The sequence below is a fragment of the Rhinopithecus bieti genome, unplaced genomic scaffold (genome assembly GCF_001698545.2).
Source record: "Rhinopithecus bieti isolate Rb0 unplaced genomic scaffold, ASM169854v2 scaffold_32008, whole genome shotgun sequence".
Lineage (NCBI taxonomy): Eukaryota > Metazoa > Chordata > Mammalia > Primates > Cercopithecidae > Rhinopithecus > Rhinopithecus bieti.
In genome coordinates, this window is record NW_016814433.1 from 978,573 (window position 1) to 1,001,752 (window position 23,180).

Sequence of the window (23,180 nt, forward strand, 5' to 3'; positions counted from 1 at the left end):
GCAATCATTTATAATCCTTTGGGTATATACCCAGTAATGGGATGGCTGGGTCATATGGTACATCTAGTTCTAGATCCTTGAGGAATTGCCATACTGTTTTCCATAATGGTTGAACTAGTTTACAATCCCACCAACAGTGTAAAAGTGTTCCTATTTCTCCACATCCACTCCAGCACCTATTGTTTCCTGACTTTTTAATGATTGCCATTCTAACTGGTGTGAGATGATATCTCATTGTGGTTTTGATTTGCATTTCTCTGATGGCGAGTGAGTCCATTCACTTTCTGAAGGACAGCTTGCTTCCAAGTTTTAGCAATGATGAACAAAGCTGCCATAAACATTCACATGCAGGTTTTTGTGTGGACAGAGGTATTCAACTCATTTTGGTAAATATCAAGGAGTGTGATTGCCAGATCCTATGGTAAAAGTATATTTGTTTTGTAGAAAACTGCTAGACTGTATTCCAAAGGGGCTGTCTCATTTTACCTTCCCACCAGCAATGAATGAGAGTTCCTGTTGTTCCACATCCTCGCCAGCATTTGGTATTGTCAGTGTTTTGGATTTTGGCCATTCTGATAAGTGTGTAGTGGTATCTTCATTTTTTTCATTAATTAAAAAAATTTTTGTAGAGATAAGATCTGTCTCTGTTGCCCAGCTTGAAGTGCAGTGGCATAATCACAGCTCACTGCAGTGTTGAATTCCTGGGCTCAAATGATCCTCGCGTCTCAGCCTCCCAAGTAGTTATGACAACAGGCACACATCATCATTCTCAACTAATTTTTTATTTTATGTTTTTGTAGAAACAGGGTCTCTCTATGTTGCCTAGGCTGGTCTCAGACTCCTGGCCTAAGGTAATCGTCCTGCCTTGGCCTTCCAAAGCTTTGGGATTATAGGCATGGGCCATCATGTCTGGCTCTATCTTTCCTTTTTTTTTTTTTTTTTTTTTTTTAAAATAGAGGCATTTATAACTATACATTTCCCTTTAAGCACTGCATTAGCTACATCCAATACATTTTGGCATGTTGTGATTTTGTTTTCATCCCTCTCAAAGTATTTTCTAATTTCCTTTGTGATTTCTTCTTTGGCCCTTGGTTATTTAGGAGTGTGGTTTTAATTTCAGTGTATTTATGAACTCCTCAACTTTCCTTCTACTGTTGATTTCTAATTTCATTTTATCATGGTCAGAGGATATACTTTGTATGATTTCAGTCCTTGCAAATTTGTTAAGATTTGTTTTATGGGGCAATCTTATCTTTGGATAGAGCTTTATTTGATACCTATTTGGCAAGTCCAGTTGGATACCTTGAAAGAATCTTGAAACCAGCAAGCACGAGATCACACTCATGATGCTCCACCCCCAAATCACTTTTCTTTTAGTATTCTCCATTTAATGAAGATGCCACTATCCCATGAGCTGCTTTGGTCAGAAACCTAAAATCATCCTTGATATCTTCCTCTTCCTTTTTTCCCTAAATTCAATCCATCACTGAGCCCAGTTGATTTTACTTTTGCAGCTCTCTTACATCTAGCCACTTTGTTCCATATCCATTGCCAATACCATAGTCCAAGCTATGACTGTCTGTTACAAAAAGTACTATATTTTCCTTAGTCCAAGCCATCACCATCTTTGCAGGGACTACTGCAATTTTCTTACTAATTGGTTTCCCAACCTCTACTTTTGCACTCTTCCAATCCATTTTTCATGTTGCAGCCAGTTTCTATTTTGAAAATGTACTGATCTTGTCAACCTTCTGCTTAAAATTCCACACCATCAGGAAAAGACCCCAAATCCAACATGGCGCACAAACCTTGCATAGTCTGGTTCCTACTGGTATCTGTAGCCTTATCTCACTCCTTTGCTATCTGCCCTCCAGCCACACTGGCCTGTTTTCAATTCCTTGACTGCCTCATCCTGCCTTCTACACAGAGCCTTTGTACATGCTATTCTCTTTTCCTGGAATTTTTCCTTCCTGCTTCGCTTAGTTAAATCCTCTGTATTCTTCAGACCTCCCTCAAACCTCACTTTATAAAGGAATTTTTTTTTTTATGAGCCAAAAATCCTATCTGTGTTTACTAAAGTCACCCTGGCCAGAGAGGGCCTCAACAAATATTTGATAAATACAAAGACAAATCCCTCAGCCCAGACTCAGCTTCTGCCTTGGATCTGTTCCCCATCCCTGCTTCAGAACAGAACCCAGGTCAGACTTACCGCAGGGTCTCCAGGAGGCAGCGAGGGCGTCTCAGGGTCTTACAAAGACTCTTCACTGCAGAGTGGCTCAGCGAGTTTCCACTTAGGTCCAGCTCCTTCAGGTTTCTGGTGACCTTGAGGATGGAGAAGAGAATCTCCCAGTAGGCATCTGTGACTGGGACCCACCTGAACCTGAGGGAGAGAGAGGACAGGAGAGATGTGATGTGTCTGGCAGGGGTTTGAGGTGCCCAGCCCTGCACAACACAATTGGGCTTTGTCCTCCTGAGCACCAGGCCACAGTGGGTAGTGCCATCTCCAGGACTGACCAGCCTCCCTGCCTGTCTGCCCCTGTCACCCAGGACTAGCTCCCTCTCCTCCATGTGGCTTCTCATTCTACAGCCCTTACCATAGCACACTCAAGTGTTCATCTTGTATGTCTGTTTCCGCCTCAGTCTGGGAGTTCCTTGAGGGCAGGAACAGACATTGGTCTTTTATTTTTTAATTTTTTATCTGCATTGCTCAGCATAGGGCCTGGCTTCTGTGCTGGGCACTGCAGATAACAAAACAATTTTTCATTAAAAAAATTTGACAGCCTTCCTCCCTTTGATGCAGACACACCTGTGTTCCTTTGGCACAGACATTCTGGAGTCCCAGTGCCTGGGAAAGAAGACGGGAGGCAGGAGCAGAGCCTGGGAGAGATGGCCTGAGGAAGGTGTTGTCATGGAAGACTGTGTATGATCATATGCACTACTGTCCAGGTTGGCTCACAGGGGACCCGATCCCCTTCCCAGGATAACAAGATCATAGAGTCTGCAGGAGAGAGATGGCTGTGGGGAGTGCCCTAGGAGGGAATATTTGCAGCCTAAGGGGAGGGGATGATGGACTTTGTCTGAGAGTGTTAGAGTGGACTCTGACTCATGCGATTTAATTTAATCGATGTGTTTTCACACGCTACTTTGGTGACCTCATCTACCTCCAAGGCTTCGACTACTCAAAGCTCTATTCCAGGTTTCAGCTGAGTTTTCTATTTTCTGGCCGGATATCCCCACATCGACATCCCAGTAATTCTTTGATCTAATTTGTCCCAACAAGTCCCCAACCTTAATTCATCTTTCTCCGTAAGTCTGCAGAGCCACGTGGGGGAAAGAAGCAGAGGCAAGGAGCTGCCTGCACGTGGGCTCTGCTCCTCTGTGCCTCACTCCGTCTCCTCAGCTGCTAAAAGAGGATAGCAATAGAACCTGCTGCAGAGGGGTATGTGAGAATCAAAAGCTACTACAGAGTATCCCAAAAGTCCTAGAGCAGTTTTAAGTTGTAATAACTGTGGAAGTACAAGTACCACAAACATACAGAAAAAGCCAGCTGAGTGCAGTGGCTCTTGCCTGTAATCCCAGTACTTTAGGAGGTAGAGGCAGGAAGATCGATTGAGCCCAGGAGTTTGAGACCAGTCTGGGCAACATAGTAAGATCCTGTTTCTACAGAAAATTAAAAAAATTAGCTGACGTGGTGGTGTGCACCTGTAGTCCCAGCTACTCAGGAGGCTGAGGCAGGAGAATGGCTTGAACCTGGGAGGCCAAGGTTGCAGTGAGGTATGGTCGTGCCACTGCACTATTCCTGGGAGACACAGCGAGATCTCATCTCAGACACACACTCACACAGACACATACACACACACGCACACACACACGCACACACACATGAAAAAAGCCATAAATGAAAGTTTATTTGAATTTCTTTTACATTTACTTAGTTTTGTGAAACTTGAAAAATACATTTTAAATTTTTTATTTCCGTCAGCATTCACCATCCTTAATCATCAAGGTGACTGGAAAAACATTAAAAATTTATATTTGAAAATGCACAATGCTTAATCACACACCAAATACCTGGAATCTCCCATCCTGCCATCTTCATTTCTTTAATATCTCTGGTTGGTTCTCCTCTTCCTTCCCACAGCCCTTGGCCAACCTCCACCCTTTCTTCCTGAACTTTCTTGTTTGTTTATAGTAAATGCCTTATTCTTCTGTCTGCCTAGACTAGCCGATTCAGTTCCTTGAAAATTCCTCCTCCCACTTGCGGCTGAAGCCACTGACTTTCCCATGTCAGAGGCTCCACTTGCTCCCGCCCATCCCAAACTCTCTTCTCTGGCCTGGTGTTCTTGGTTCCCTTTGCCCATCCATCCCAGTCCCCATCCCCCAGCCAGCCACCATCTGGCCTCTGTCTGTAGCTGCTTGGAACTCTTCGAAGGTTTCCCATCTGTCCACTGCTACTTGCAGTACCTGTATCCAGGTCCTTTAACACCTACCTCACATTTATAACTATGAACAACTAGAAACAGCTTAAAATGGCCAAGAACAGGAGAATAGTCAAATCAACCATGGCACTTTCCCTATGGAATAGCATGTGGTCATTCAAAATGGTGTTGTATCAGACTACTTAAAAATATATGAAGGGCTGGGCATGGTGGCTCACGCCTGTGACCCCAGCACTTTGGAAGGCCGAGGCAGGAGGATCATTTGAGGTCAGGAGTTCGAGACCAGTCTGGCCAACATGGTGAAACCCCGTTTCTACTAAAAAGACAAAAAAATTAGCTACGTGTGGTGGCACGTGCCTGTAATCCCAGTTACTCTGGAGGCTGAGGCATAAGAATTGCTTGAACTTGTGAGGCAGAGGTTGCAGTGAGCCCAGATCGTGCCACTGCACTCCAGCCTAGTGACAGAGCAAGAGTGTCTGTCTCTCTCTATCTCTCTCTCTCTACACACACACACACGTATATGAAGGGCTGGGCATGGTGGCTCATGCCTGTGATCCCAGCACTTTGGGATGTCCAGGTGAGCAGACTGCTTGAGCCCAGGAGTTTGAGACCAGCTTGGTTAACATAGCGAAACCCCATCTCTATACAAAAAATTTACAAAAATTATCATTGCATGTTGGCATGCTCCTATAGTCTCAGCTTCTAGGGAGGCTGAGGTAAGAGGATCCCTTAAGCCTGGGTGGTCCAGGCTACAGTGAGCTGTGATTGCACCACTACACTCCAGCCTCGGTGACAGAGCGAGACTCTGTCTCAGACAACAACAAACCAAAAAAAAAACAAAAAAACAAAAAAACAAAAAAACCCACACCCACCACACCCACACACAAGAAGATAGCCTTGATATATGAAGAAACTAAAACTGACTATAAAATAAAAAGTACAACATGCAGCAATGTGCACAGAAAAAAGACTGGGGTTCTTACAATTGACCACTATTTTTTTTTTTTTTTTTTTTTTTGAGACTGAGTTTTTCTCTGTTGCCCAGACTGGAGTGAAGTGGCACAATCTCAGCTCACTGCAACGTCTGCCCCTGAATGGTCAAGCGATTCTCCTGCCTCAGCCTCCCGAGCAGCTGGGATTACAGGTGCCTGACATCACGCTCGGCTAATTTATGTATTTTTAGTAGAAACGGGGTTTCACCATGTTGGCCAGGCTGGTGTCGAACTCCTGGTCTCAGGTGATCCACCTGCCTCGGCCTCCCAAAGTGCTGGGATTACAGGTGTGAGCCACCATGCCCGGCCAATTTTTAATGATGGTCATTTCATTTCAGAGTGATGGAATTCTGGTTGCTACTACTTTTCATCTTTTTGCTTATCTAAATATCCTTTCTTTTTTTTTTTTTTTTTTTTTCAGACAGAGTCTGGCTCTGTTGCCCAGGCTGGAGTTCAGTATTGCGATCTTGGCTCACTGGAAACTCTGTCTCCCAGATTCAACTGATTCTCATGCCTCAGCCTCCCTAATAGCTGGGATTACAGGCATGTGCCACCATGCGCAGATAATTTTTGTATTTTTTAGTAGAGATAGGGTTTTGCCATGTTGGCCAGGCTGGTCTCGAACTCCTGGCCTCAAGTGATCCACCTGCTTCGGCCTCCCAAAGTGCTGGAATTACAGGTGGAGGCACTTCACCCAGCCTACGTATCTTTTTTTTTTTTTTTCCTATAATGAACATGAATTTTATTGTGAGAAAAAGTTTTAAAAATTTGAATACGAAGACCCACATCAAACATTTCTTCCTCTGAGAATCTTTATTGTCCACTTGTGTGATCACTCCCTTCCTTGGGCCACCACAGTACCTTGTCCATACCTCTACTGTTGTAGGCATCACACTCTGTTGTCATTAAATGAATGTTTGTCTTCTCCCCTATTTTTTGAGCTCCTTAAGGCAGGTATTGTGCTTTTTAATCTGTGATCTGTAGGGCCTGGCATAGAATCAGTGCTGAATAAATACTTATGGAATGAATCATCTAAAGTGGGACATAGACACATACCAGATCGGTACTGCGACAGAGGTTGGGGAACCGGGATGGGGAAGTTCTCAGGGTTGCCGAGCTGGAGAATGGTTAGAGGAGGCTGCTCTTATACAATCAGAGGGTGGGTTTCAGGTTGAGTGCCTGGGGCAATGGTGGCACCATGGTCACAAATAATTACGAAGTCAGTTTTGCAGGGAAAAATAGGAAACTCTTTCTGCGAGCTGCTGGGGAAGATCTCAGGGCCAGTGTCATCATTGAGAGGGTTCCTGAAGCAGCTGGAGGAGCAATTTCTCCGAGAGAATGAATGCCCAGAGAGAGGAGCAGGGGTAGGGGGGCTGCCTGATCCTTGGGGAGTGTGGGGGTAGCTAAGGTCAGCAGGAAGGTGGGAGCACGTCCAGGAGAGAAGGTGGACGGTCATTCTAAGGGTAGAAGGAGAGGTGGCAGACATGGCAGGGCCCAGTGGCCTCTCCAGAAGCAAGCAAGGCTTGCCCCACAGCCGGGCACTGCAGAGGGGCCTAGGTGGACAGAGCATGGTGGTCAGATTGGGTAGTTAGAAGTCACTGGCGACCCTGATCCTTTAGCCACCCCCGCCCCTGGCCAGGCTCAGTGAGCATGCCTCTGGTGCTCAGGTCACTCGGGCTTATGGACCGACAGAGGAGCTGGAGACATGGGTATTTTGGGTACTCACAGGACTGTCCCGGTGGGGCTCCATGCTGGTCTGTGCTGCCTGCCCTCAATCAGTTGAAGCTTCTTCACGTGGTGGCAAAATTTAATGCAGAAAGTGCATACCAGGAGCTCCATGTCTGTTTCCACACACATGCCCATTTCTTGGAAATCGGCCATCATTTGTGTCAGGAACGTTTTGTTCTGAGTCTCGTACAAACAGTGGAGGAACTCCAGAGAGTGTGGCTGCAGCAGGGGTTGCAGGGACGGGACCCACTGCTTCAGGTTCCTCCCCTGAGACAGCCGGCAGTTAAAGATGTTCTCCATCGCTCTCTTCCCCTCATCACTTAACAGGCCCAATAGGAAACGTGTGGTTGGTGCCCCAAATAGGCCATGTGTTCCATATGCTGCTAGCAACTTTTCCAAATCTATGATGCAATTAGAATGTTTACCTCTCCCCTTCTTATCCTCCAGGGCATAGGACATTGCTGCAAAGAACTCCTGGAAACAGAGGTGAATGAAGCTGTAGCTCAGAGGGATGGGGTGCCCTTGAAGAATACCCATCTTTAAGAGGGTGGAGACGATGGCCCCATCTAACTCATGCTTCCTGAGGTCATCTTGACTGAAAAGGGTCTTTTTTTGCCAGATGCCCTCAGCAGCCAGAGAGCAGACGTCCCCGAGCTGGGGCCCCAGCGGCTGAGCTCGGAGAGCCTGGGAAAGGTAATGCAGACAGAGGGTCGTGGTGGTCTTGGAGGTCAATGTGAGTTCCTCCTTCCGCTTCATCTGCTCCATCAGGCAGGTGCAGGCCAGCCAGGACACCCAGGGCACGAGACACAGGGCCCAGAGCTCTTTGTTTGATTGGATCAACCCCAAGGCTCTAACTGCTTGCCTTTCATCTGTGAAATATTTGTAGAAATATTCCCTCCTGCTGGACTCAGAGAACCCCAGGACCTCTACCCAGCGTGCCTGCTCCAAAGAAGGAATGAGGTTCTGCAGAGCTGTGGTCCGAGCCGTGATCAGGAAGGATGCCTCGGGAAGTATGGTTTTCCCCAGCAAACTGCCCAGCAGTGCATCCGCCGGCTGCGGCTGGCTCCAGTGCAGACAGAGCTCCGAACTCGGCTCCTGCAAGACCCATCTTGGCTCATCCACACCGTCGAGGATGAAGAGCAGCCGCTCTGGCCTAGACAGGATCTGTCTAATGGGAGCCTGCGCGGCTGTCCAGTCTTTTCCGATGAGTTCAGCGAGACTCACCACCTTGCACTGGGCCAGCTCTCTGCAGCTGAAGTAGAAGACGTGCTGGAAGCGGTCCCCATACAGCTGGCCTCTCCCCCAGGCTGCCCTCACCTGCCTGGCCAGTGTTGACTTCCCAGTTCCAGCAGCCCCCTGCAGTATGACTATGCGAGGTTCTTGGGTATCCAGGCCTGGGCCAAATAAGTCTCTGATCTCAATTAAACGTCCTCGATCCTCCTGCACATCATGAGGCCAGCTTCCCTTGACCAGCGGCTTATGGCTTCTGGGGTGAGGTCTTTGTAGAAGTAGCAGCTGTGTGAAATTTTGGTTCAAATCGTCATTTTTCCAGGACCATGTGGAACAGAGGCTCTCTCTCGCAGAAGGCTCCCGTGGGTGGCGGTGGGGCTGTACGCTGGCGTGCACCTGTGGGGGCGTTCCTACTGCTGCCTCCCATGGAGTCCTGCCTTTCTCTGATTCCTCTCTCTCTCTTTCTCTGATTCCTAAGTAAGGGAGGGAAAGAAGGAACATAAGGGTAGAGAACAGAAGAATGAATAATTAATTAAACAACCCTTTTAGGCACCTACTCCAAGCCACACACTGCGCTGGCTGCAGACACTGGTATGTTCTTGCCATGCGGTGGAAGGGACATGTGCTTTGGGGTAGAAGATCCCAGTTCAAGTCTTGACTCAGCCCAAGTCACACTCCCTGAATGACTTTCCTTCACTGAATATTTATCAAGGGCTTACTATGTGCCAGGTGCTGCTACAGGGGCTGGGGATAAAGAGTGAACAAAATAGACACAACTTTCTGTCCTCACTAAGCACGTGATGCTGGCCATTAGCCCCTGTGAGCCTCAGCTTTCTCATCCGTAAGCTGGGGATTATAGGAGGTCATGGAGTTGTGGAGGAGATACCAGAGTGTGTAGCAGACGCTGACAGCATCCCCTGAGCACCTGCTGTTGCGGTACCTGCCAACCGTGTCCCCCGGCAACAGCTGTGGTCATCTGTCTGAGGGCTCTTTCTCTGCCTGTAAGCCAGGCAGGCCAGAAATACTGGGGGATAGTTCTCCAGTCCAGGAGGTGCCCTTAGTGGATGACAGATGGGGGTCCCTTGCCCCCAGTGCAGATAACACTCAGGTGTGTTCTCACCGTCTCCCAGACATCTGCAGCAGCACGGAGCCTGCGGATGCGATGACATTCATAGGCTCAAAGTAAAGGGATGGGGAAAAATCCACCAAGCAAATGGAAAACAAACAAAAGCATGGATTGCCATTCTAATCTCAGACCAAACTTCAAATCAACAACATTCAACAAAGACAAAGAAAGGCATTACATAATAATAAAGGGTTCAATTCACCAAGAAGACTTTTTTTTTTTTTTCTTGAGACGGAGTCTCGCTCTGTCGCCCAGGCCAGTGCAGTGGTGCGATCTTGGCTCGCTGCAAGCTCTGCCTCCCGGGTTCACGCCATTCTCCTGCCTCAGCCTCCCGTGTAGCTGGGACTACAGGCGCCCGCCACCATGCCCGGCTAATTTTTTATGTTTTTAGTAGAGTCGGGGTTTCACTGTGTTAGCCAGGATGGTCTCAATCTCCTGACTTCGTGATTTGCCCGTCTCCGCCTCCCAAAGTGCTGGGATTACAGGCGTGAGCCACCGTGCCCAGCCAACTTAACTATTATGAATATATATACACCTAATACAGGAGCACCCAGATTCGTAAGACAAGTTTGTAGAGACTGATAAAGAGACTTAGATAACCATATAGTACTAATGGGAGACTTCAACACTCACTGACAATATTGAACAGATCATCAAGGCAGAATACTAACAAAGATATTTGTGACCTAAATTTGACACAACCAAATGGGCCTAACAGACATCTACAGAACTCTCCACCTCAAACAACAGAATATATATTCTTCTCATTTGCGCATGGCATATACTGTAAAATCAACCACACAATCTGCCATAAAAAGTTCTCAGCAAATTAAAAAAAAAACACAAATCGTATCAGCCACACCCTTGGACCACTGCACAATTAAAAAAAATCAATACAAAGAAGATAGCTCAAAACCATACAATTCATGGAAATTAAACAACCTGCTCCTGAGTGGTGTTTGGGTAAATAATGAAATTAAGGCAGAGATAAAAAAATTCTTTGAAACCAGTGAGAACAAAGATACAATATACCAAATCTTTGGGACACAGATAAAACGATGTTAAGAGGAAAGTTTACAGCAGTAAATGCCCATATCAAAAAGTTAGAAAAATCTCCAATTGGCAACCTAACATCACAAATAGAAGAATTAGAAAAACAAGAGCAGATCAGTCCCAAAGCTAGCAGAAGACAAGAAATAACCAAAATCAGAGCTGAACTGAATGAAATTGAGATGGAAAAAACCACACAAAAGATCAACAAAACCAAAAGTTCATTCTTTGGAAGAATAAATAAGATCGATAGACCACTAGCTAGACTAATAAAGAAAAAAAAAAGATAGAAGATCCAAATAAACACAACAAGAAATGACAAAGAGGACATTACCACCGACCCCACAGAAATACAGAAAACCCTCAGAGACTATTATGAACACCTCTATAACAGAAATTAGAAAAACCTACAAGAAATAAATTCCTAAGACTGAACTAGGAAGAAATTAAAACTCTGAACAGAGCAATAATGAGTTCTAAAATGGAATCAGTAACAAAAATTCTAACAACCAGAAAAGGCCAGGACCAGAGAGATTCACAGCTGAATTCTACCAGACATATAAAGAAGAGCTGGTACAATTTCTACTGAAATTATTCCAAAAAATTGAGGAGGAGGGGACTCCTTTGGAACATAGGTGCACAAATCTTCAGCAAAATACTAGCAAACTGAATCCAGCAGCACATCAAAAAGCGAATTCACCACAACCAGATAGGTTTTATCTCTGGGATGCATGTTTGATTCAACATATGCAAATCAGTAAATGTGATCCATCACATAAACAGAAGTAAAAAAGCCCCCACATGATCATCTCAATAGATGCAGACAAGGCATTTGATAAAATTCAACATCCTTTAATGTTAAAACTCTCAACAAACTAGACGTTGAAGGAGCATACCTCAAAATAATAAGGGCCATTTATGACAAAACCACAGCCAACATCATACTGAATGGGCAGAAGCTGGAAGTATTCGCCTTGAGAACCAGAACAAGACAAGGATGCTCATTCTTACCATCTATTCAACATAGTACTAGAAGTCCTAGCCAGAGCAGTCAGGTAAGAGAGAGAAGTGAAAGACATCCAAATGGGAAGAGAGGAAGTCAAAGTATCTCTGTTTGCAGATGTTATGATTTTATACCTAGAAAACCTCCTAGTCTCTGCCCCACATCTGCTAGATCTGATAAACAACTTCAGCAAAGTTTCAGGATGCAACATCAATTTCTTCTATTGGGTAGTAAGTATTATGTAACATTGTGCAATGTTGGTGCATTTCCATAAACCAACAACATCCAAGCTGAGTGCCAAATCAAGAATGCAATCCCATTCACAACAGCCACAAAAAAATACCTAGGAATACATCTAACCAGGATTGTGAAAGATCTCTATAGCAAGAACTACAAAACACTGCTGAAAGAAATCAGAGATGACACACACACACAAATGGAAAACATTCCATGCTCATGAACAGGAATAATCAATATTGTTAAAATGGCCATACTACTCCAAGCAATTTACAGATTCAATGCTATTCCTATCAAACAACCAATGACATTCTTCACATAATTAGAAAAAGAATTATAAAATTAATATGGAACCAAAAGAGAGCCCAAATAGCCAAAGCGATTCTAAGTAAAAAATAACAAATCTGGAGGCATCACATTACCTATTTTTAAACTATAGTACAAGGCTACAGTAATCAAAACAGCATGCTACTGGTATAAAAGTAGACACACAGACCAATGGAACAGAATAAAATGCCCAAAAATAAAGCTGCATACCTACAACCATCTGATCTTTGATAATGTTGACAAAACAAGCAAGGGGAAAGGATTCTCTATTCAATAAGTGATGCTGAGAAAACTGGCTAGCCATATGCAGAAGATTGAAACTGGACCCCTTCCTTATACCATATACAAAGATCAATGGAAGATGGATGAAAGGCTTAAATATAAAACCTAGAACTTTAAAAACCCTGAAGAAAACCTAGGAAATACCATTCTGAACCTAGGTCCTGGCAAAAATTTCATGAGGAAGATCCCAAAAGCAATTGCAATGAAAACAAAAATTGACAAATGGGACCTAATTAAACTAAAGAACTTCTGCACAGCAAAAGAAACTACCCACAAAGTAGACAACCCACAGAATGGGAGAAAATATTTGCAAACTACCCATCTGACAAAGTTGGAATATCCAGAATCTATAAGGAACTTAAACACATAAACAAGTCAAAAACAATCCCATTAAAAAGTGGACAAACAGCTGGGCGTGGTGGCTCATGCCTGTAATCCCAGCACTTTGGGGACTGAGGCGGGCAGATCACTTGAGGTCAGGAATTCGAGACCAGCCTGGCCAACAGGCCATCTCTACTAAAAAATACAAAAATTAGCCGGGCATGATGGTGCACACCTGTAATCCCAGCTACCTGGAAGGCTGAGGCAGGAGAATCCCTTGAGCCTGGGAGGGGGGAGGTTGCAGTGAGCAGAGATCGCACCACTGCACTCCAGCTTGGATGATAGTGCGAGACTGTCTAAAAAAAAAAAAGTGGACAAAGGACGCTGATAGATACTTCAAAAGAAGACATACACATACACATGACCAACAGCATATGAAAAAATGCTCAACATCACTTATTATTAGAAAAATGCAAATCAAATCCACAATGAGATACTACTGATACCAGTCAGAATGGCTATAACTAAGAAGTCAAAAAATAACAGATGTTGGTGAGATTGCAGAGAAACAGGAACGCTTATACACTGCTGGTAAGAATGTAAATTAGTTCAGCCACTGTGGAAAGCAACTTGGCGATTTCCCAAAGAACTCTGAACTACCATTCAATCTAGCAATCCCATTATTGGGTATATACCCAAAGGAATGTAAATCATTCTACCATAAAGATGCATGCACATGTATTTTCATTGCAGCACTAGTCACAATAGCACCAGTATGGAACCAACCATAGACTGGTTAAAGAAAATGTGGTACATTTGCACATGGAATACTACACAGCCATAAAAAAGAATGAGATCATGCCTTTGCAGCAAGTTGGATGGAGCTGGAGAACATTATAAGCAAACTAACACAGGAACAGAAAACCAAATACTGCATGTTCTCATTCATAAGTTAGGGCTAAACATGGAGTACACATGGACACAAAAAAAGGAACAATAGATACTGTGACCTTTTGAGGGTGAAGAGTGGGAGGAGGGTAAGGATTAAAAAACTGCTGAGCCAGGCGCCGTGGCTCACGCCTGTAATCCCAGCACTTTGGGAAGCTGAGGCGGGCAGATCCTGAGGTCAGGAGATTGAGACCATTCTGGCTAACACGGTGAAACCCTGTCTCTGCTAAAAAGACAAAAAATTAGCTGGGCGTGGTGGTGGGCGCCTGTAGTCCCAGCTACTCGGGAGGTTGAGGCAGGAGAATGGCGTGAACTTGGGAGGCGGAGCTTGCAGTGAGTGGTGATCGTGCCACTGCACTCCAGCCTGGGCGACAGAGCGAGACTCCGTCTCCAAACAAACAAACAAAACAAAAAAGCAAAAACAAAAACTACCTAAAAGGTACCATGCTTATTACCAGGGCGACAAGATAATTTGTACAGCAAACACTTGTGACACATAATTTACCTATGTAACAAACCTGCACATGTGTTTCTGAAACTAAAAGGTTTTTTTTTTTTTTTTTTTGAGACGGAGTCTTGCTCTGCCGCCCAGGCTGGAGTGCAGTGGCCGGCTCTCAGCTCACTGCAAGCTCCGCCTCCCGGGTTCACGCCATTCTCCTGCCTCAGCCTTCCGAGTAGCTGGGACTACAGGCGCCCGCCACCTCGCCCGGCTAGTTTTTTGTATTTTTTAGTAGAGACGGGGTTTCACCGTATTAGCCAGGATGGTCTCGATCTCCTGACCTCGTGATCCGCCCGTCTCGATCTCCTGACCTCGTGATCCGCCCGTCTCGGCCTCCCAAAGTGCTGGGATTACAGGCTTGAGCCACCGCGCCCGGCCAAGGTTTTTTTTTAAAGTTCCCTATTTGAAGAATTCCCTTGGAATTTCGAATCAGGGAAAAATGTAGTTCCCTTGCATTGGTCTTTTCTATTAACAGGTATTGTGTAACCCATTATATTTCCCCTTTTGCCAGTGTTGCTAGAATGTCCACAACCCATGGAACCTTTATTTATAGCAATGAGTTAGTCTTTGTGGTTTTCATACTTGTTTTTTTCACTTTTAAAGTTACTGCATTTTTATGCTTCTATAGATGGCTCTGATGTCTTTATAGTCTTCCTCTCTTCCTTCTTTTCTGTTTTTCAGTTTTAATGATCTTTACTGTTTATTTGGGTTTTCTAATCCACAAAATCATTCTGAGAAAAAGTTATCTTTGTGATTCTCAGATACAGAAAGAAGCAACTTCGAGTCAAGTGTTAGAATCTTCCTTTCTTGACTTTGTTGCAGATTCTGTTTTCCTTAGTTTAACTTGAATGTTGATCTTTCCTTATATACCCTATCAAGATTTTAAAAATAGGGGTTTATTTATTTTTTATTTTAGACTCAGGCGGTATATGTGCAGGTTTGTTCCATGGCTGCTTCTTCTTTTTTTTTTTTGAATGGAAAATGGTGTGAATAATTAAGTAAACTGATATACTTTGAGCCTAGGCCATATAGGACCACGAAGTCTACAAGTTTACTCCTAGCTGGGTGCAGAAGAAATCCTTTTAACTTAACATCTCCCAGACTTCAAAGGAGGCATCCCCTGGCATTGAGAGGCAGTGTAGTTAGTGGTTAAGGAGCCTGTGGCATCAGGAGCCTCTGTACCTGTGGCTTTAGCATGACTGTCCTCATTGCCCAGATGAGGGCACCCCCTATGTTAGAGTTAAATGTGTGGATTGCTGGATGAGAGTGAAGGCTGAATTCCATCTTTGCTAGTACTAACTGTGAGACTATCTTTCTGATCCTTGGTTTTCTCATCTCCATGGTATGATAATAGCAATATTTATCTCATGGAGTGGTTGTAAAATTTAAGGCCAATGTACACGTAAAGCCCTGGACATGGTCTAAGCCAGAGAGTGTCCAGTGAGCACTGATGGGCATGGGACTAGCTGTAGGCCACTTGTGGGATGAGGAGCTCAGTGGAAATTGAACCCATCTCTCCTGACCCCAGGCCCGTGCCCTGTCCAGTAAACCAGGTGATGTGTAACCCCATCCAGCCTCCCCCATCCTTGCTCTGTTGTCCCCCTGATGTGCTAACACATCTGTATTTTGATGCCCAGGGACCTCCTGGAAACAGTGCCTTGGACCAGTGGAGAGGCTCCAAGGGTGGGATTTCCTGAGGGAAATTTCAGATGTTTAACCTCTGCTCAGCCTGCCAACCTGGTCCCCAGGGGACTCTTTGTCCATGCATTTGCCTCTCCCACCTCACCACCCCGCCAGGAGCTCAGTAAGGTCTCACCTGTGTAGTAATTTCCTGACATTTCATCCAGAGGCCACTGGATCCCAGGAGCCTCCTGCTCTCTGGGTGCTAGGCTGGGCTGAGGTGGGGATCCCCAGCTCGCCAGCACTGCTGTGGATGTGGGGGCATTGGGCGACTCCTGGCTTGGAGACTCAAAGTCTGGGGAGCTTGGAAGAGCTTGGTAGAGGAGTGAGGAAGAGATTTCTGGGGGGAATTAAAAGAAAAATGACCATTTACTGAACATTTATTTTCTTTTAGGTGCACATATTTTAAACTCTCACAACAGTCCTGAGAGATGAGTCTTAATAATATTATTTTAAAAACCATGTCAAAGTAGAGGGACAATTTTATTCTCTTAGTAGTGAAGAGAGAAGTCATGTGAGGGAGCTGGCTTGGGCCAAGGACTAAGCCTAGCCTCTTCTTGGGGTCTGTCTGGAAAACAGAGTCCTCCTCAGAACTTCTGGACCACCCTGACCCTCAGGATCTTCACAGCCCACCAATATTATGAGCCGAGTTCTCCTCGGGCAAGGACCATGTCACCCATGACACCCAGTTGGGTAAGACTCATTGCCTGACTCATATGGGTCTCAGCTTCTCCATCTGTCGAATGGGGAGGGGTGCAATCTCTCCCCTGAGGGGTCCCTGAAAGGTCACTTCCAGGCCTACCTCTCACAGCCCACCCTGGCTCCCCTGTCCTTCCTCTGCGGTCCCCCACGTCAGGTTCCCATGGACAGACATGATCATCTGGGTGGGGCCCACCAGCGGATTCGCAGCTCCACCCAGGGTTGTCGGCCGGACTCAGCAAGCCTCACCTCTCCAGCGGTGTCCAGATGTGTCAGGCAGCTGTCTCAAAACCCTTCTCTCTGAGCCCTGGGTGCACTCCGCTGGCAAGTCACAGTTCCAGGGTCTCAGCACTGCGGTGGAGGTGGGTTGGCTGGGAGACCCCAGGTGGGGTTCACTCGGGCTGTAGGGGAATGAGGGAGAGTAGTCTACAGGAAAGAGATAAAGAGGTTGGAGACACATTAGAGGGGCAGGGGCAGGTGCCAGGGAACTGAGCTGGTCTCCTGTCTCAACCAAGAGGTCAGGATACACCAGCGAACCCGCTGCAGCCCTCTACAACCTCCTCTAGAGGCTTGTCTGAAGAATGATGCTCTTACAGATACTGCTAGGCAAAAAGTCCTGGTGTGGGATCAGGAAATCTGCATATCTGTCTTGGTCCTGACTACCTCCCTGCGTAAATCACTACTCCTCCCGAGCCTCAGCTGTGCTTCATTGGGCCGACGGCATCTGCCACCCAGGGCAGCTAATAGTAATAACAACAGCAGCAGCAACAACAGGGGAGATCTTATTTATTGAGCACTTACTGTATATCAGACTCTGTGCTAAATGTTTAACCTGGATGATCTCTTTTAACCCTCACATAGCCCAGGGAGGCGGGCTCTCACTCTCCCATTTTGCAGAGACACAGGCAGAGAGCAGTGAAGTGATTGGCCCAGGATGATAGTGCCAGGACGGGGGATAGAGACTGACTTCCAAGTCTGTGCTCCTAACTACAATGCCAGGCAAGTACTGGGAATGCACTTGAATAGAAGAGGGTGGGGCTCTGAGGTGCAGCAAGGGCCCCCTAGCAAGCCTCCCTGCTCAAGTGTAGTCTGGGGCCTGGGTCTGCCTTTGACAGGGCAGTTCCACGTCACTGCCCAGAGGAAGGCCTGGCAGGGAGGGCTCAGTGGTGGTGGTGGTGGGGTTCCAAGAGGGCAGGGCAGGGGTAGGGGCCAGGGGATGTCCAGCGGGCAGAGGGGTCCTTTGGCTACTCACCTGCCCCTTCCCGGGCTTGGGTGCACAGTGACCTCAGCCCCATCTGCTCCCAGGTACGGAGGGCTAGGTCCCAGGCCCGCTGCTCCCCATACTGAGCCACCAGGTATGAGGCCACCTCCATGCCACTCGTCTTCTCCAGCTGAGTGGGTGTCTCGCCCGAAGAGCTGCTGGAGTGCACTTTACTGGCGAACAGAAGCTGGAACTCCTTCAGCTCCTCCTTCTTCAGGAGCTCCAAGTAACAGGCCAGGCGGCCCCAGGCTCTGCCAGCCATCTCTGTCCCAGAGTTAAGGGGGCGTCTGGGGGATGGTTCACGGGTGGTGAGGGTATCAGGCAGGCAGAGAACAGTGCTGTCCTTTGCCTTGGCTCTTACCGTCTCCTATTCAACATTCAGAACCCAGTTTTATAAATCCCAGGCCACCTGCAGATAGATGCCGATAGAGGGGGAGTGGTAGGAAAAGCCAGGGGAGGGAGGAGCCCAGAGGGGCCTGCGAGACCCTGGAAGAAGTCAGCTGACAGGGAGGTGCTGGGATGGGGATGGGGCCCAGGACCAGGGCAGGGAGGGGGAGGGGGAGGGGGAGGGGGAAGGGATGGGGGAGGAGGGAGGGGAGGGAGGGGGAGGGGAGATGTGGTGAACGGGGATGGGGTGTGGGCAACGCTCACTGTTCTGTGTTCCTCAGATTCTTCCCTCTCCGGGGTCCTGGACTCCTGAGATAACCGTTGAGCTGCAAGGCTGAGAAGAGGTGGGGTGGGAGGAGCCGCAGAGCAAGGAATGGGCTTTCAGAACCCAGAGCGGAGCCCAGGGCTACCGGCTCCTAGGTCTCTTCAGACCTCTCCTGGCCCTGGGGCACCGACCAGCAAGAACAGCCCCAGTCAACAAGAGTAGGAAGGAAATGTCACCCAGAGAAAACTCACAAGGGGTGTGGCCAGGGGGTAGGCACAAACCAGGCCTGGGTAGACTAGACTCCGAGTCACGTATTCAGATGGGCCACATGACATCTATAGGCGGACCCGGGGCACAGGCCCAGACTAGCTGATGCTGCAGCAGGTATAGGCCCATACTACACACGGGCACTCTGCCAGCCCGTCATCTAGAGCCTGTGTGCGGAGCCAGGATGCAGAGATTCTCCAAGCAGTTGTGTCTACATTCCAGGACCAGCCTCTCAGGATGGGTGGGGCCCCCTGTGTCTGGCCGGGCAGGTCCTTATTGGGAAACATTAGAACTGGGCCAGGGAGCATTTTTCCCAGCCTCTCGTGGTTTTGGGAGCTTGTTGAGTTGCACTGCATGTCCTGCCATGCTACCAGGGGCACTGAAGCATGTGTCCCAGGCCCAGGAGGCTGTTTGCCTTGTGGGCAGCCCAGCACTTAACTGGTGAACACTTCCACCTGAAAGCAGAACCGCTCCTTCCTCATTCTTGCAAGCAGGCCTCGGGGAGCTAGGTGGAGACTTCCTCTCTGGTGGAATCTGCAAGATGCCGCTGACTCCAGGTTGAGGAATGACATTACCCAACTCATTTGCTGATGTAACACACCACCAGGAATTTCTGGAGATGCTTTGGTTTCACTTGGACTGGCAGAGCCCAGGCTTCAACCCATGGCTTGCTTGGACAAGGACTCCTTATGTGCCTGATTTATTTCTTGGAGCCTCAGTTTGCCCATCTATTAAATGAGACATCATAGGTTTACCAAGAGGCTTCAATTCAGCTAAAGGTCTTAGAGTCTCTATCGCCCAGGCTGGAGTGCAGTGGCAAGATCTCGGCTTACCACAACCTCCGTCCACCTCCCGGGTTCCAGCGATTCTCCTGCCTCAGCCTCCTGGGCAGCTGGGATTACAGGTGCGCACCATCACACCCGGCTAATTTTTTTCTATTTTTAGTAGAGATGGGGTTTCACCATGTTAGCCAGGCTGGTGTGGAACTCCTGATCCAAGGTGATCCGCCCACCTTGGCCTCCCAAAGTGTTGGGATTACAGGTGTGAGCCTCCGTGCCTGGCCTAAATAAATTTTATAAATGTTAGTTTTTAAAAATGGCTAATAAGCACATTGTAGGGCATTCTAACATCAGACTGACCAGAAGTGGAAAAGCGCTGTGCTAAAAGTGGGATGATCGGGAGGCTCTGAGCACTCCGTGAAGGATCCTAAGACTCCATATGGTGGGAGGAATGGCCAGGGGGAGGGCTGTGTGGGTTCTTTTTCCTCCTCAACACCAGCCAGTTCTGACACCAACTTGTGTCCTACAGTGCAATTCTGACACTAACTGCCTGGATTCGGCATCAAACCCCACAGGTTTAGGGGCTCAGTGAAGGGCTGGCCTCATATCAGATGCCAGTTGCAAATGGGGTGCCCAGACCACTGGCACCTCTGTCTGACTTGGTGACAAATGCAAGGGTTTCCACAGCCTCTGGCAGGTTCAATAATGTACTGAAATGACTCACAGGACTGAGAAAAGCACTTTATTACTATCAGTTCATGATGAAAGATACAGCTCAGGAATAGCCAATTGGAAGAGATGGCAAGGTCAAGGTGTGGGTGGGGGAGGGGGCACAGCGCTTCCTTGCCTCCCTGGGCACCCCATTCTCCCTGCCCCTTCCTGCTTCGCTAACCTGGAAGCTCTCCAAACCCCAAACAAACAAAACTGTGGGGTTTTCTTGGAGGTTTCACCTCATAGGCATAATTGATTAAATCACTGGCCACTGGAGATCCACTCAACCTGTTAAACAGATCAGAAACCTGGCCCATCCCACTATGCCCACTGGGGCCACTGGTCCAGCCCTCAATCGTCTCTTACTGGGATCATTGTGCTAGCCGTCCACGTGTCTCCCACCCATGCTGACGCTGCCCCTTTACTGTCTACGCTCCGTCTAGCAGCCAGAATTATCCACTTAAAGCATAAATTAGGTCAGGTCACTTCTCAGCTCAAAACTTTCCCATACTCCCCATCTCACCCTGAGTAAAACCAAAGTCCAACCAAAGGTGCGGTGACTCATGCCTGTAATCCCAGCACTTTGGAAGGCTGAGGTGGGAAGATCACTTGAGGCCAGCAGTTCAAGACCAGTCTGGGAAACATGGCAAGACCCTGTCCCTATGAAATAATATTAAAAAACTTCCCAAATCCGGCCAGGCACAGTGGCTCATGCCTGTAATCCCAGCACTTTGGGAGGCTGAAGTGGGCAGATCACCTGAGGTCAGGAGTTCAAGACCAGCCTGGCCAACATGGTGAAATCCCATCTCTGATAATACAAAAAAAAAAAAAAAAAAAAAAAAAATTATCCTGGTGTGGTGGTGCACGCCATAATCCTTAAGGAAGCTGAGACAGGAGAATCGCTTGAACCCAGGAGGCAGAGATTGCAGTGAGCCAAGATCATGCCACTGCACTCCAGTCTGGGCGACAAGAGTGAAACTCCGTCTCAAACAAAACAAAACAAAAAACCAAACAACAACAAAACTTCCCAAATCCCCAAAGTCCTCCCAGTGGCTCCCGGGGGCTGCATGATCTAGCCCTTGACATCTCTCCGGCATTATCTCCTACACTATCCCCCTCCCTCACTCTGCTCTGGGTCCTCGTAATCTCTTGCTTGTTCCTTGAATACGCCAAGAATACTCTCACTCTAGGGCCTTTGCACTAGTCTTTCCATTGTCTTGGAATGGTTTCCCCAGATATTGAGAGGTGTGCTATCCAACCGCCTGCTAAGTAGTATTCCTCCACTCCCTGCTTCATTTTTCTGCACGACACTTATTACTGCCTGATGTTACAGACTTATTTACCTTCTGTCACCCCCTCCTGCCGATAGAATGTTAGGTTCCTGGAGACAGGACCTGGCTTGTTTTGTTTGCTGTTGTATCTGCTATGCCTAAATCACAGCCTGGCCCACAATGTCAGCACAATCAATGCCACAGACATGGAATGTCTTTTGAACCCTTTCCTTTTTATCCTTCTAAACAGCTACTCACTCTGGCCACTAGATGGCACTCAAATACTTTCTGTGCATTGAAGCAGCCTCATGGGTTTGGTGGAGACGACCCACTGGCCCTCTCTGAGCCTGAATTTTTAAAGTTATCTCTGTTTCTGGTGCTTTGGGTCTTTGTTTCCTTTCTTTGAGGCATTTTAGGAACATATTAAGGCTCACTTTTATTCAAGTCATACTATTTTCAATTAAAACTTAACTCATGAGGAACATCTGTATGGCCAATACTCCAGCAGAGTACAGTGAGGCTTTCTCTTTACATTCAAATTACTATGACTTGAATCCAGATCTGGATAACTTCTGGGAATCAGCCTCCTTGAAATTCCCCTCCTCCCACCTATTTCTAAGCATGTCCCAGACATTACCTCTTGGGGTTCTGAAGTCAGTCCTCGGTTCCCCTCTGACTGACTACTGGTCTTGACTACCTTGCTGTCGTCCCCTTGGTCTCAGACCCCGTTTCTATCCTCCTGAAGTTGCTGGGTCCACGTGTCCTCTCTGTCACAGCCATTTTAGGGCATGGCTCTTTTCTGGCCCATTCCTGAAATGTGGGATGGGGTTTTCCCAATTCACAGCACAGCTGAGACCATGATATGAGGATACGATTTTGAGCAAGACCTTCCCCAAGGATCAGGGATGAAGGACGGTAAAGACATCAGGGCGTCACTCTCCATAGCTGTGGCTCACACTGTCCTCAGAGCCCTCTGGTTCAGGATCATCCCTGCTGTCCCTTTTCCAGCTGGAGCTCTCTGCAGCTCTGGTGGTTTCCATTATACATGGGCAGGTCATTGCCCAGCCTCAAGATTCTCCAGCCTCCTCTGCCCTTTGGAGGCCAGGTCTGTCTGGCTCTAATACTTAGAAAGAGAACAAGTTGTCCTACATTCATATCACTCCTAGCACAGGCCCCAGGATTATCCGCCTTCCAGGATGACTGACATAGAAATATCTAGTCCCTTCAGATGTGTGCTTGGTATTGCTGGAAATAAGAGCTTGGAGTCACAAAGAAAATGAGCACTCAAATAAAGGAGTTCTCAGCAAGGCAAATTTACTTCTGGAGAATGGTACCACTTGCCCTTCTGGCCACTGCAAGAGCACACTGAACAAAGCAGGGAAGTGGTTTTTATCCCTAACACAGTCAGTCCCTGATACCGTGTCCGGTCCCCACTGGCTGGAGTTGGACTGCACAGTCTAAGCCGATCCTGATTGGCTACTTCCAATGGGGCAGGGGTGGGGACTACAGCAGTGGAAAGAGCAGTTTTGGCCAAATAAAGTACAGATGTGGTTTGTTACTTATTGGGAATGGATGTGGGTTACAGATTGGGAATGGATGTGGGTTACAGATTGGGAATGGATGTGGGTTACAGATTGGGAATGGATGTGAGTTACAGATTGGGAATGGATGTGGGTTA

General features: G+C 47.2%; 1 protein-coding gene and 1 long non-coding RNA gene across 2 annotated transcripts in view; one reads left to right on the forward strand and one right to left on the reverse strand.

The window, feature by feature from the left end:
- Positions 1–8,142, forward strand: part of LOC108514394 (uncharacterized) — a 24,485-nt gene extending 16,343 nt beyond the window's left edge. The window contains exons 5-8 of the long non-coding RNA XR_001881206.1: positions 2,801–2,946; positions 7,607–7,645; positions 7,779–7,852; positions 8,046–8,142. This is a non-coding gene — a long non-coding RNA (uncharacterized LOC108514394). The remainder of the gene's footprint in view (positions 1–2,800; positions 2,947–7,606; positions 7,646–7,778; positions 7,853–8,045) is intronic.
- The window catches only part of NLRP1 (NLR family pyrin domain containing 1), a 59,337-nt gene extending 40,435 nt beyond the window's left edge, over positions 1–18,902 (reverse strand). Inside the window, exons 1-6 of the mRNA XM_017850608.1 lie at positions 18,474–18,902; positions 17,814–18,231; positions 16,811–16,987; positions 15,999–16,202; positions 7,158–8,862; positions 2,210–2,380 (exon numbers count right to left, since the gene is read on the reverse strand). Coding sequence (XP_017706097.1) covers positions 2,210–2,380; positions 7,158–8,862; positions 15,999–16,202; positions 16,811–16,987; positions 17,814–18,084 — 2,528 coding nt within the window. The 5' untranslated portion in view covers positions 18,085–18,231; positions 18,474–18,902. The remainder of the gene's footprint in view (positions 1–2,209; positions 2,381–7,157; positions 8,863–15,998; positions 16,203–16,810; positions 16,988–17,813; positions 18,232–18,473) is intronic.
- Positions 18,903–23,180: the final 4,278 nt, after the last annotated feature.